A 14489-nucleotide genomic window follows, 5' to 3' on the forward strand; every position below is an offset into this window, starting at 1 on the left:
TGTGACCTAGCTTGTACTGTGACCGCAGTATTGTAACCCTGTACTGTGACCCTGTACTGTGACCCTGTACTGTGACCTAGCTTGTACTGTGACCCCAGTATTGTAACCTTTGTACTGTGACCCTGTACTATGACCCTGTACTGTGACCCTGTACTGTGACCCTGTATTTTGACCTAGCTTGTACTGTGATCCCAGTATTGTAACCCTGTACTGTGACCCTGTACTGTGACCCTGTACTGTGACCCTGTACTGTGACCCTGTACTATGACCCTGTACTGTGACCCTGTACTGTGACCCTGTACTGTGACCTAGCTTGTACTGTGATCCCAGTATTGTAACCCTGTACTGTGACCCTGTACTGTGACCCTGTACTGTGACCCTGTACTATGACCCTGTACTGTGACCCTGTACTGTGACCTAGCTTGTACTGTGACCGCAGTATTGTAACCCTGTACTGTGACCCTGTACTGTGACCCTGTACTATGACCCTGTACTGTGACCCTGTACTGTGACCTAGCTTGTACTGTGACCGCAGTATTGTAACCCTGTACTGTGACCCTGTACTGTGACCTAGGTGGTACTTTGATACAGTATTGTAACCCTGTACTGTGACCCTGTACTGTGACCCTGTACTATGACCCTGTACTGTGACCCAGTACTGTGACCTAGCTTGTACTGTGATCCCAGTATTGTAACCCTTGTATTGTAACCAAGCTTGGACTGTGACCCCAGTATTGTAACCCTTGTACTTTGACTCTGTACTGTGACCTAGCTTGTACTGTGACCCTAGTATTGTAACCCTTGTATTGTAACCAAGCTTGGACTGTGACCCCAGTATTGTAACCCTTGTACTTTGACTCTGTACTATGACCTAGCTTGTACTGTGATCCCAGTATTGTAACCATGTACTGTGACTCTGTACTATGACCCTGTACTGTGACCCTGTACTGTGACCCTGTACTGTGACCTAGCTTGTACTGTGATCCCAGTATTGTAACCCTTGTACTTTGACTCTGTACTGTGACCTAGCTTGTACTGTGACTGCAGTATTGTAACCTTGTACTGTGACCCTGTATTTTGACCTAGCTTGTACTGTGATCCCAGTATTGTAACTCTTGTACTTTGACTCTGTATTTTGACCTAGCTTGTACTGTGACCCTAGTATTGTAACCCTTGTACTTTGACTCTGTACTGTGACCTAGCTTGTACTGTGACCCTAGTATTGTAACTCTGTACTATGACCCTGTACTGTGACCCTGTTAGAGGTAATTTTTTTATTAATGACTTACTTCACCTTGTCTATGTTAGAGGTAAATTATTTACTAATGATTTATTTGACCTTGTCTATGTTGGAGGTAAATTATTTACTATTGATTTATTTGACCTTGTGTATGTTGTAGGTAATTTTTTTATTAATGACTTATTTTACCTTGTCTATGTTAGAGGTAAATTATTTATTAATGACTTATTTGACCTTTTCTATGTTAGAGGTAAATTATTTACTAATGATTTATTTGACCTTGTGTATGTTAGAGATAAATTATTTACTTATGATTTATTTGACCTTGTGTATGTTAGAGGTAAATTATTTACTAATGATTTATTTGACCTTGTGTATGTTAGAGGTAAATTATTTACTTATGATTTATTTGACCTTATGTATGTTAGAGGTAAATTATTTACTAATGATTTATTTGACCTTGTGTATGTTAGAGGTAAATTATTTACTTATGATTTATTTGACCTTGTCTATGTTAGAGGTAAATCATATTGTAGTATTTATCACTCTATTATCTGTAATTATTCCAGAATCTCTAGAAAATGTTGTGAAGAATCTTCTGAAGGACATGAGGATTGCAAGTATAAAACAGCAGGTAAAGGCTAGCAGCAGAATCAGTCACATGAGGATAGCTATTATAAAACAGCAGGTAAAGGCTAGCAGTAAAATCAGTCACATGAGGATAGCTAGTATAAAACAGCAGGTAAAGGCTAGCAGTAAAATCAGTCACATGAGGATAGCTAGTATAAAACAGCAGGTAAAGGCTAGCAGCAAAATCAGTCACATGAGGATAGCTAGTATAAAACAGCAAAAGGCAGCACAGTCAAAGGCTAGCAGAATCAGAATGAGGAGCTATGAAACAAATCAGTCACGAGTATAAAAACACAGGTAAAGGCTAGCAAAATCAGTCACATGAGGATAGCTAGTATAAAACAGCAGGTAAAGGCTAGCAGCAAAATCAGTCACATGAGGATAGCTAGTATAAAACAGCAGGTAAAGGCTAGCAGTAAAATCAGTCACATGAGGATAGCTATTATAAAACAGCAGGTAAAGGCTAGCAGTAAAATCAGTCACATGAGGATAGCTAGTATAAAAACAGCAGGTAAAGGCTAGCAGTAAAAATCAGTCACATGAGGATAGCTAGTATAAAACAGCAGGTAAAGGCTAGCAGCAAAATCAGTCACATGAGGATAGCTAGTATAAAACAGCAGGTAAAGGCTAGCAGTAAAATCAGTCACATGAGGATAGCTAGTATAAAACAGCAGGTAAAGGCTAGCAGTAAAATCAGTCACATGAGGATAGCTAGTATAAAACAGCAGGTAAAGGCTAGCAGTAAAATCAGTCACATGAGGATAGCTATTAGTATAAAACAGCAGGTAAAGGCTAGCAGTAAAATCAGTCACATGAGGATAGCTAGTATAAAACAGCAGGTAAAGGCTAGCAGTAAAATCAGTCACATGAGGATAGCTAGTATAAAACAGCAGGTAAAGGCTAGCAGTAAAATCAGTCACATGAGGATAGCTAGTATAAAACAGCAGGTAAAGGCTAGCAGTAAAATCAGTCACATGAGGATAGCTAGTATAAAACAGCAGGTAAAGGCTAGCAGTAAAATCAGTCACATGAGGATAGCTAGTATAAAACAGCAGGTAAAGGCTAGCAGAAAATCAGTCACATGAGGATAGCTAGTATAAAACAGCAGGTAAAGGCTAGCAGTAAAATCAGTCACATGAGGATAGCTAGTATAAAACAGCAGGTAAAGGCTAGCAGTAAAATCAGTCACATGAGGATAGCTAGTATAAAACAGCAGGTAAAGGCTAGCAGTAAAATCAGTCACATGAGGATAGCTAGTATAAAACAGCAGGTAAAGGCTAGCAGTAAAATCAGTCACATGAGGATAGCTAGTATAAAACAGCAGGTAAAGGCTAGCAGTAAAATCAGTCACATGAGGATAGCTATTATAAAACAGCAGGTAAAGGCTAGCAGTAAAATCAGTCACATGAGGATAGCTAGTATAAAACAGCAGGTAAAGGCTAGCAGTAAAATCAGTCACATGAGGATAGCTATTATAAAACAGCAGGTAAAGGCTAGCAGTAAAATCAGTCACATGAGGATAGCTATTATAAAACAGCAGGTAAAGGCTAGCAGTAAAATCAGTCACATGAGGATAGCTATTATAAAACAGTAGGTAAAGGCTAGCAGTAAATAGTCACATGAAATCAGTAAAGGCTAGCAGTAAAATCAGTCACATGAGGATAGCTAGTATAAAACAGAGGTAAAGGCTAGCAGTAAAATCAGTCACATGAGGATAGCTAGTATAAAACAGCAAGTAAAGGCTAGCAGTAAAATCAGTCACATGAGGATAGCTATTATAAAACAGCAGGTAAAGGCTAGCAGTAAAATCAGTCACATGAGGATAGCTAGTATAAAACAGCAGGTAAAGGCTAGCAGTAAAATCAGTCACATGAGGATAGCTAGTATAAAACAGTAGGTAAAGGCTAGCAGTAAAATCAGTCACATGAGGATAGCTATTATAAAGCATAGTAGTAAGCTAGCTAGTAAAATCAGTCACATGAGGATAGCTAGTATAAAACAGCAGGTAAAGGCTAGCAGTAAAATCAGTCACATGAGGATAGCTATTATAAAACAGCAGGTAAAGGCTAGCAGTAAAATCAGTCACATGAGGATAGCTAGTATAAAACAGCAGGTAAAGGCTAGCAGTAAAATCAGTCACATGAGGATAGCTAGTATAAAACAGCAGGTAAAGGCTAGCAGTAAAATCAGTCACATGAGGATAGCTAGTATAAAACAGCAGGTAAAGGCTAGCAGTAAAATCAGTCACATGAGGATAGCTAGTATAAAACAGCAGGTAAAGGCTAGCAGTAAAATCAGTCACATGAGGATAGCTAGTATAAAACAGCAGGTAAAGGCTAGCAGTAAAATCAGTCACATGAGGATAGCTAGTATAAAACAGCAGGTAAAGGCTAGCAGTAAAATCAGTCACATGAGGATAGCTAGTATAAAACAGCAGGTAAAGGCTAGCAGTAAAATCAGTCACATGAGGATAGCTAGTATAAAACAGCAGGTAAAGGCTAGCAGTAAAATCAGTCACATGAGGATAGCTAGTATAAAACAGCAGGTAAAGGCTAGCAGTAAAATCAGTCACATGAGGATAGCTAGTATAAAACAGCAGGTAAAGGCTAGCAGTAAAATCAGTCACATGAGGATAGCTAGTATAAAACAGCAGGTAAAGGCTAGCAGCAAAATCAGTCACATGAGGATAGCTATTATAAAACAGCAGGTAAAGGCTAGCAGTAAAATCAGTCACATGAGGATAGCTAGTATAAAACAGCAGGTAAAGGCTAGCAGTAAAATCAGTCACATGAGGATAGCTAGTATAAAACAGCAGGTAAAGGCTAGCAGTAAAATCAGTCACATGAGGATAGCTAGTATAAAACAGCAGGTAAAGGCTAGCAGTAAAATCAGTCACATGAGGATAGCTAGTATAAAACAGCAGGTAAAGGCTAGCAGTAAAATCAGTCACATGAGGATAGCTAGTATAAAACAGCAGGTAAAGGCTAGCAGTAAAATCAGTCACATGAGGATAGCTAGTATAAAACAGCAGGTAAAGGCTAGCAGTAAAATCAGTCACATGAGGATAGCTAGTATAAAACAGCAGGTAAAGGCTAGCAGTAAAATCAGTCACATGAGGATAGCTAGTATAAAACAGCAGGTAAAGGCTAGCAGTAAAATCAGTCACATGAGGATAGCTAGTATAAAACAGCAGGTAAAGGCTAGCAGCAAAATCAGTCACATGAGGATAGCTAGTATAAAACAGCAGGTAAAGGCTAGCAGTAAAATCAGTCACATGAGGATAGCTAGTATAAAACAGCAGGTAAAGGCTAGCAGTAAAATCAGTCACATGAGGATAGCTAGTATAAAACAGCAGGTAAAGGCTAGCAGTAAAATCAGTCACATGAGGATAGCTATTATAAAACAGCAGGTAAAGGCTAGCAGTAAAATCAGTCACATGAGGATAGCTAGTATAAAACAGCAGGTAAAGGCTAGCAGTAAAATCAGTCACATGAGGATAGCTAGTATAAAACAGCAGGTAAAGGCTAGCAGTAAAATCAGTCACATGAGGATAGCTAGTATAAAACAGCAGGTAAAGGCTAGCAGTAAAATCAGTCACATGAGGATAGCTAGTATAAAACAGCAGGTAAAGGCTAGCAGTAAAATCAGTCACATGAGGATAGCTAGTATAAAACAGCAGGTAAAGGCTAGCAGTAAAATCAGTCACATGAGGATAGCTAGTATATAAAACAGCAGGTAAAGGCTAGCAGCAAAATCAGTCACATGAGGATAGCTAGTATAAAACAGCAGGTAAAGGCTAGCAGTAAAATCAGTCACATGAGGATAGCTAGTATAAAACAGCAGGTAAAGGCTAGCAGTAAAATCAGTCACATGAGGATAGCTAGTATAAAACAGCAGGTAAAGGCTAGCAGTAAAATCAGTCACATGAGGATAGCTAGTATAAAACAGCAGGTAAAGGCTAGCAGTAAAATCAGTCACATGAGGATAGCTAGTATAAAACAGCAGGTAAAGGCTAGCAGTAAAATCAGTCACATGAGGATAGCTAGTATAAAACAGCAGGTAAAGGCTAGCAGTAAAATCAGTCACATGAGGATAGCTAGTATAAAACAGCAGGTAAAGGCTAGCAGTAAAATCAGTCACATGAGGATAGCTAGTATAAAACAGCAGGTAAAGGCTAGCAGTAAAATCAGTCACATGAGGATAGCTAGTATAAAACAGCAGGTAAAGGCTAGCAGTAAAATCAGTCACATAGGATAGCTAGTATAAAACAGCAGGTAAAGGCTAGCAGTAAAATCAGTCACATGAGGATAGCTAGTATAAAACAGCAGGTAAAGGCTAGCAGTAAAATCAGTCACATGAGGATAGCTAGTATAAAACAGCAGGTAAAGGCTAGCAGTAAAATCAGTCACATGAGGATAGCTAGTATAAAACAGCAGGTAAAGGCTAGCAGTAAAATCAGTCACATGAGGATAGCTAGTATAAAACAGCAGGTAAAGGCTAGCAGTAAAATCAGTCACATGAGGATAGCTAGTATAAAACAGCAGGTAAAGGCTAGCAGTAAAATCAGTCACATGAGGATAGCTAGTATAAAACAGCAGGTAAAGGCTAGCAGTAAAATCAGTCACATGAGGATAGCTAGTATAAAACAGCAGGTAAAGGCTAGCAGTAAAATCAGTCACATGAGGATAGCTAGTATATAAAACAGCAGGTAAAAGGCTAGCAGTAAAAAATCAGTCACATGAGGATAGCTAGTATAAAACAGCAGGTAAAGGCTAGCAGTAAAATCAGTCACATGAGGATAGCTAGTATAAAACAGCAGGTAAAGGCTAGCAGTAAAATCAGTCACATGAGGATAGCTAGTATAAAACAGCAGGTAAAGGCTAGCAGCAAAATCAGTCACATGAGGATAGCTAGTATAAAACAGCAGGTAAAGGCTAGCAGCAAAATCAGTCACATGAGGATAGCTAGTATAAAACAGCAGGTAAAGGCTAGCAGTAAAATCAGTCACATGAGGATAGCTAGTATAAAACAGCAGGTAAAGGCTAGCAGTAAAATCAGTCACATGAGGATAGCTAGTATAAAACAGCAGGTAAAGGCTAGCAGCAAAATCAGTCACATGAGGATAGCTAGTATAAAACAGCAGGTAAAGGCTAGCAGTAAAATCAGTCACATGAGGATAGCTAGTATAAAACAGCAGGTAAAGGCTAGCAGCAAAATCAGTCACATGAGGATAGCTAGTATAAAACAGCAGGTAAAGGCTAGCAGTAAAATCAGTCACATGAGGATAGCTAGTATAAAACAGCAGGTAAAGGCTAGCATAAATCAGTCACATGAGGATAGCTAGTATAAAACAGCAGGTAAAGGCTAGCAGTAAAAATCAGTCACATGAGGATAGCTATTATAAAACAGCAGGTAAAGGCTAGCAGTAAAATCAGTCACATGAGGATAGCTAGTATAAAACAGCAGGTAAAGGCTAGCAGCAAAATCAGTCACATGAGGATAGCTAGCAGCAAAATCAGTCACATGAGGATAGCTAGTATAAAACAGCAGGTAAAGGCTAGCAGTAAAATCAGTCACATGAGGATAGCTAGTATAAAACAGCAGGTAAAGGCTAGCAGCAAAATCAGTCACATGAGGATAGCTAGTATAAAACAGCAGGTAAAGGCTAGCAGTAAAATCAGTCACATGAGGATAGCTAGTATAAAACAGCAGGTAAAGGCTAGCAGTAAAATCAGTCACATGAGGATAGCTAGTATATAAAACAGCAGGTAAAGGCTAGCAGTAAAATCAGTCACATAGGATAGCTAGTATAAAACAGCAGGTAAAGGCTAGCAGTAAAATCAGTCACATGAGGATAGCTAGTATAAAACAGCAGGTAAAGGCTAGCAGCAAAATCAGTCACATGAGGATAGCTAGTATAAAACAGCAGGTAAAGGCTAGCAGTAAAATCAGTCACATGAGGATAGCTAGTATAAAACAGCAGGTAAAGGCTAGCAGTAAAATCAGTCACATGAGGATAGCTAGTATAAAACAGCAGGTAAAGGCTAGCAGTAAAATCAGTCACATGAGGATAGCTAGTATAAAACAGCAGGTAAAGGCTAGCAGTAAAATCAGTCACATGAGGATAGCTAGTATAAAACAGCAGGTAAAGGCTAGCAGTAAAATCAGTCACATGAGGATAGCTAGTATAAAACAGCAGGTAAAAAAGTAAAGGCTAGCAGTAAAATCAGTCACATGAGGATAGCTAGTATAAAACAGCAGGTAAAGGCTAGCAGTAAAATCAGTCACATGAGGATAGCTAGTATATAGTAAAACAGCAGGTAAAGGCTAGTATAAAACAGCAGTAAAATCAGTAAATCAGTCACATGAGGATAGCTAGTATAAAACAGCAGGTAAAGGCTAGCAGTAAAATCAGTCACATGAGGATAGCTAGTATAAAACAGCAGGTAAAGGCTAGCAGTAAAATCAGTCACACATGTAAAGGATAGCAAAATAGTAGCTATATAAAACAGCAGGTAAAGGCTAGCAGTAAAATCAGTCACATGAGGATAGCTAGTATAAAACAGCAGGTAAAGGCTAGCAGTAAAATCAGTCACATGAGGATAGCTAGTATAAAACAGCAGGTAAAGGCTAGCAGTAAAATCAGTCACATGAGGATAGCTATTATAAAACAGCAGGTAAAGGCTAGCAGCAAAATCAGTCACATGAGGATAGCTAGTATAAAACAGCAGGTAAAGGCTAGCAGTAAAATCAGTCACATGAGGATAGCTAGTATAAAACAGCAGGTAAAGGCTAGCATAAAATCAGTCACATGAGGATCTAGTATAAAACATGCAGGTAAAGGCTAGCAGTAAAATCAGTCACATGAGGATAGCTAGTATAAAACAAGGTAAAGGCTAGCAGTAAAATCAGTCACATGAGGATAGCTAGTATAAAACAGCAGGTAAAGGCTAGCAGTAAAATCAGTCACATGAGGATAGCTAGTATAAAACAGCAGGTAAAGGCTAGCAGTAAAATCAGTCACATGAGGATAGCTAGTATAAAACAGTAGGTAAAGGCTAGCAGCAAAATCAGTCACATGAGGATAGCTAGTATAAAACAGCAGGTAAAGGCTAGCAGTAAAATCAGTCACATGAGGATAGCTATTATAAAACAGCAGGTAAAGGCTAGCAGCAAAATCAGTCACATGAGGATAGCTATTATAAAACAGCAGGTAAAGGCTAGCAGTAAAATCAGTCACATGAGGATAGCTAGTATAAAACAGCAGGTAAAGGCTAGCATCAAAATCAGTCACATGAGGATAGCTAGTATAAAACAGCAGGTAAAGGCTAGCAGTAAAATCAGTCACATGAGGATAGCTAGTATAAAACAGCAGGTAAAGGCTAGCAGTAAAATCAGTCACATGAGGATAGCTAGTATAAAACAGCAGGTAAAGGCTAGCAGTAAAATCAGTCACATGAGGATAGCTAGTATAAAACAGCTAGTATAAAAAAGGCTAGCAGTAAAATCAGTCACATGAGGATAGCTAGTATAAAACAGCAGGTAAAGGCTAGCAGTAAAATCAGTCACATGAGGATAGCTAGTATAAAACAGCAGGTAAAGGCTAGCAGTAAAATCAGTCACATGAGGATAGCTAGTATAAAACAGCAGGTAAAGGCTAGCAGTAAAATCAGTCACATGAGGATAGCTAGTATAAAACAGCAGGTAAAGGCTAGCAGCAAAATCAGTCACATAGGATAGCTAGTATAAAAAACAGCAGGTAAAGGCTAGCAGTAAAATCAGTCACATGAGGATAGCTAGTATAAAACAGCAGGTAAAGGCTAGCAGTAAAATCAGTCACATGAGGATAGCTAGTATAAAACAGCAGGTAAAGGCTAGCAGTAAAATCAGTCACATGAGGATAGCTATTATAAAACAGCAGGTAAAGGCTAGCAGTAAAATCAGTCACATGAGGATAGCTAGTATAAAACAGCAGGTAAAGGCTAGCAGCAAAATCAGTCACATGAGGATAGCTAGTATAAAACAGCAGGTAAAGGCTAGCAGTAAAATCAGTCACATGAGGATAGCTAGTATAAAACAGCGGGTAAAGGCCAGCAGTAAAATCAGTCACATGAGGATAGCTAGTATAAAACAGCAGGTAAAGGCTAGCAGCAAAATCAGTCACAAGAGGATAGCTATTATAAAACAGCAGGTAAAGGCTAGCAGTAAAATCAGTCACATGAGGATAGCTAGTATAAAACAGCAGGTAAAGGCTAGCAGTAAAATCAGTCACATGAGGATAGCTAGTATAAAACAGCAGGTAAAGGCTAGCAGTAAAATCAGTCACATGAGGATAGCTATTATAAAACAGCAGGTAAAGGCTAGCAGTAAAATCAGTCACATGAGGATAGCTAGTATAAAACAGCAGGTAAAGGCTAGCAGTAAAATCAGTCACATGAGGATAGCTAGTATAAAACAGCAGGTAAAGGCTAGCAGCAAAATCAGTCACATGAGGATAGCTAGTATAAAAACAGCAGGTAAAGGCTAGCAGTAAAATCAGTCACATGAGGATAGCTAGTATAAAACAGCAGGTAAAGGCTAGCAGTAAAATCAGTCACATGAGGATAGCTATTATAAAACAGCAGGTAAAGGCTAGCAGTAAAATCAGTCACATGAGGATAGCTAGTATAAAACAGCAGGTAAAGGCTAGCAGTAAAATCAGTCACATGAGGATAGCTAGTATAAAACAGCAGGTAAAGGCTAGCAGTAAAATCAGTCACATGAGGATAGCTAGTATAAAACAGCAGGTAAAGGCTAGCAGTAAAATCAGTCACATGAGGATAGCTAGTATAAAACAGCAGGTAAAGGCTAGCAGTAAAATCAGTCACATGAGGATAGCTATTATAAAACAGCAGGTAAAGGCTAGCAGCAAAATCAGTCACATGAGGAAAGGCTAGCAGTAAAATCAGTCACATGAGGATAGCTAGTATAAAACAGCAGGTAAAGGCTAGCAGCAAAATCAGTCACATGAGGATAGCTAGTATAAAACAGCAGGTAAAGGCTAGCAGCAAAATCAGTCACATGAGGATAGCTAGTATAAAACAGCAGGTAAAGGCTAGCAGTAAAATCAGTCACATGAGGATAGCTAGTATAAAACAAGGTAAAACAGCAGGTACAAGGTGCGTAGCAGCTAAAATCAGTCACATGAGGATAGCTAGTATAAAACAGCAGGTAAAGGCTAGCAGCAAAATCAGTCACATGAGGATAGCTAGTATAAAACAGCAGGTAAAGGCTAGCAGTAAAATCAGTCACATGAGGATAGCTAGTATAAAACAGCAGGTAAAGGCTAGCAGTAAAATCAGTCACATGAGGATAGCTAGTATAAAACAGCAGGTAAAGGCTAGCAGTAAAATCAGTCACATGAGGATAGCTAGTATAAAACAGCAGGTAAAGGCTAGCAGCAAAATCAGTCACATGAGGATAGCTAGTATAAAACAGCAGGTAAAGGCTAGCAGTAAAATCAGTCACATGAGGATAGCTAGTATAAAACAGCAGGTAAAGGCTAGCAGTAAAATCAGTCACATGAGGATAGCTAGTATAAAACAGCAGGTAAAGGCTAGCAGTAAAATCAGTCACATGAGGATAGCTAGTATAAAACAGCAGGTAAGGCTAGCAGTAAAATCAGTCACATGAGGATAGCTAGTATAAAACAGCAGGTAAAGGCTAGCAGTAAAATCAGTCACATGAGGATAGCTAGTATAAAACAGCAGGTAAAGGCTAGCAGTAAAATCAGTCACATGAGGATAGCTAGTATAAAACAGCAGGTAAAGGCTAGCAGCAAAATCAGTCACATGAGGATAGCTAGTATAAAACAGCAGGTAAAGGCTAGCAGTAAAATCAGTCACATGAGGATAGCTAGTATAAAACAGCAGGTAAAGGCTAGCAGTAAAATCAGTCACATGAGGATAGCTAGTATAAAACAGCAGGTAAAGGCTAGCAGATCTTACAGAGGTAAATAAATAAACCAGTACAGCATCAGATCTTACAGAGGTAAATAAATAAACCAGTACAGCATCAGATCTTACAGAGGTAAATAAATAAACCAGTACAGCATCAGATCTTACAGAGGTAAATAAATAAACCAGTACAGCATCAGATCTTACAGAGGTAAATAAATAAACCAGTACAGCATCAGATCTTACAGAGGTAAATAAATAAACCAGTACAGCATCAGATCTTACAGAGGTAAATAAATAAACCAGTACAGCATCAGATCTTACAGAGGTAAATAAATAAACCAGTACAGCATCAGATCTTACAGAGGTAAATAAATAAACCAGTACAGCATCAGATCTTACAGAGGTAAATAAACCAGTACAGCATCAGATCTTACAGAGGTAAATAAATAAACCAGTACAGCATCAGATCTTACAGAGGTAAATAAAATAAACCAGTACAGCATCAGATCTTACAGAGGTAAATAAATAAACCAGTACAGCATCAGATCTTACAGAGGTAAATAAATAAACCAGTACAGCATCAGATCTTACAGAGGTAAATAAATAAACCAGTACAGCATCAGATCTTACAGAGGTAAATAAATAAACCAGTACAGCATCAGATCTTACAGAGGTAAATAAACCATTACAGCATCAGATCTTACAGAGGTAAATAAATAAACCAGTACAGCATCAGATCTTACAGAGGTAAATAAATAAACCAGTACAGCATCAGATCTTACAGAGGTAAATAAATAAACCAGTACAGCATCAGATCTTACAGAGGTAAATAAATAAACCAGTACAGCATCAGATCTTACAGAGGTAAATAAATAAACCAGTACAGCATCAGATCTTACAGAGGTAAATAAATAAACCAGTACAGCATCAGATCTTACAGAGGTAAATAAATAAACCAGTACAGCATCAGATCTTACAGAGGTAAATAAATAAACCAGTACAGCATCAGATCTTACGAAGATAAATAAACCAGTACAGCATCAGATCTTACAGAGGTAAATAAATAAACCAGTACAGCATCAGATCTTACAGAGGTAAATAAATAAACCAGTACAGCATCAGATCTTACAGAGGTAAATAAATAAACCAGTACAGCATCAGATCTTACAGAGGTAAATAAATAAACCAGTACAGCATCAGATCTTACAGAGGTAAATAAATAAACCAGTACAGCATCAGATCTTACAGAGGTAAATAAATAAACCAGTACAGCATCAGATCTTACAGAGGTAAATAAATAAACCAGTACAGCATCAGATCTTACAGAGGTAAATAAATAAACCAGTACAGCATCAGATCTTACAGAGGTAAATAAATAAACCAGTACAGCATCAGATCTTACAGAGGTAAATAAATAAACCAGTACAGCATCAGATCTTACAGAGGTAAATAAATAAACCAGTACAGCATCAGATCTTACATAAGATAAATAAACCAGTACAGCATCAGATCTTACAGAGGTAAATAAATAAACCAGTACAGCATCAGATCTTACAGAGGTAAATAAATAAACCAGTACAGCATCAGATCTTACAGAGGTAAATAAATAAACCAGTACAGCATCAGATCTTACAGAGGTAAATAAATAAACCAGTACAGCATCAGATCTTACAGAGGTAAATAAATAAATCAGTACAGCATCAGATCTTACGAAGGTAAATAAATAAACCAGTACAGCATCAGATCTTACAGAGGAAAATAAAAAAAACCAGTACAGCATCAGATCTTACAGAGGTAAATAAATAAACCAGTACAGCATCAGATCTTACAGAGGTAAATAAATAAACCAGTACAGCATCAGATCTTACAGAGGTAAATAAATAAACCAGTACAGCATCAGATCTTACAGAGGTAAATAAATAAACCAGTACAGCATCAGATCTTACAGAGGTAAATAAATAAACCAGTACAGCATCAGATCTTACAGAGGTAAATAAATAAACCAGTACAGCATCAGATCTTACAGAGGTAAATAAATAAACCAGTACAGCATCAGATCTTACAGAGGTAAATAAATAAACCAGTACAGCATCAGATCTTTTAGAGGTAAAAAAAATAAACCAGTACAGCATCAGATCTTACAGAGGTAAATAAATAAACCAGTACAGCATCAGATCTTACAGAGGTAAATAAATAAACCAGTACAGCATCAGATCTTACAGAGGTAAATAAATAAACCAGTACAGCATCAGATCTTACAGAGGTAAATAAATAAACCAGTACAGCATCAGATCTTACAGAGGTAAATAAATAAACCAGTACAGCATCAGATCTTACAGAGGTAAATAAATAAACCAGTACAGCATCAGATCTTACAGAGGTAAATAAATAAACCAGTACAGCATCAGATCTTACAGAGGTAAATAAATAAACCAGTACAGCATCAGATCTTACAGAGGTAAATAAATAAACCAGTACAGCATCAGATCTTATAGAGGTAAATAAATAAACCAGTACAACATCAGATCTTACAGAGGTAAATAAATAAATCAGTACAGGATCAGATCTTACAGAGATAAATAAACCATAATCAGTACAGCATCAGATCTTACAGAGTAAATAAATAAACCAGTACAGCATCAGATCTTACAGAGGTAAATAAATAAACCAGTACAGCATCA

The 14489-nt window shown here is 37.8% G+C and overlaps 1 protein-coding gene across 1 annotated transcript in view; it reads left to right on the forward strand.

The window, feature by feature from the left end:
* Positions 1–14489, forward strand: part of LOC138319836 (rab3 GTPase-activating protein non-catalytic subunit-like) — a 207362-nt gene that overhangs the window by 54062 nt on the left and 138811 nt on the right. The window contains exon 16 of the mRNA XM_069262967.1: positions 1810–1928. Within this exon, the coding sequence (XP_069119068.1) occupies positions 1810–1928 (119 nt within the window). The remainder of the gene's footprint in view (positions 1–1809; positions 1929–14489) is intronic.

This window comes from Argopecten irradians, chromosome 3 (assembly GCF_041381155.1).
Source record: "Argopecten irradians isolate NY chromosome 3, Ai_NY, whole genome shotgun sequence".
NCBI classification, from domain to species: domain Eukaryota; kingdom Metazoa; phylum Mollusca; class Bivalvia; order Pectinida; family Pectinidae; genus Argopecten; species Argopecten irradians.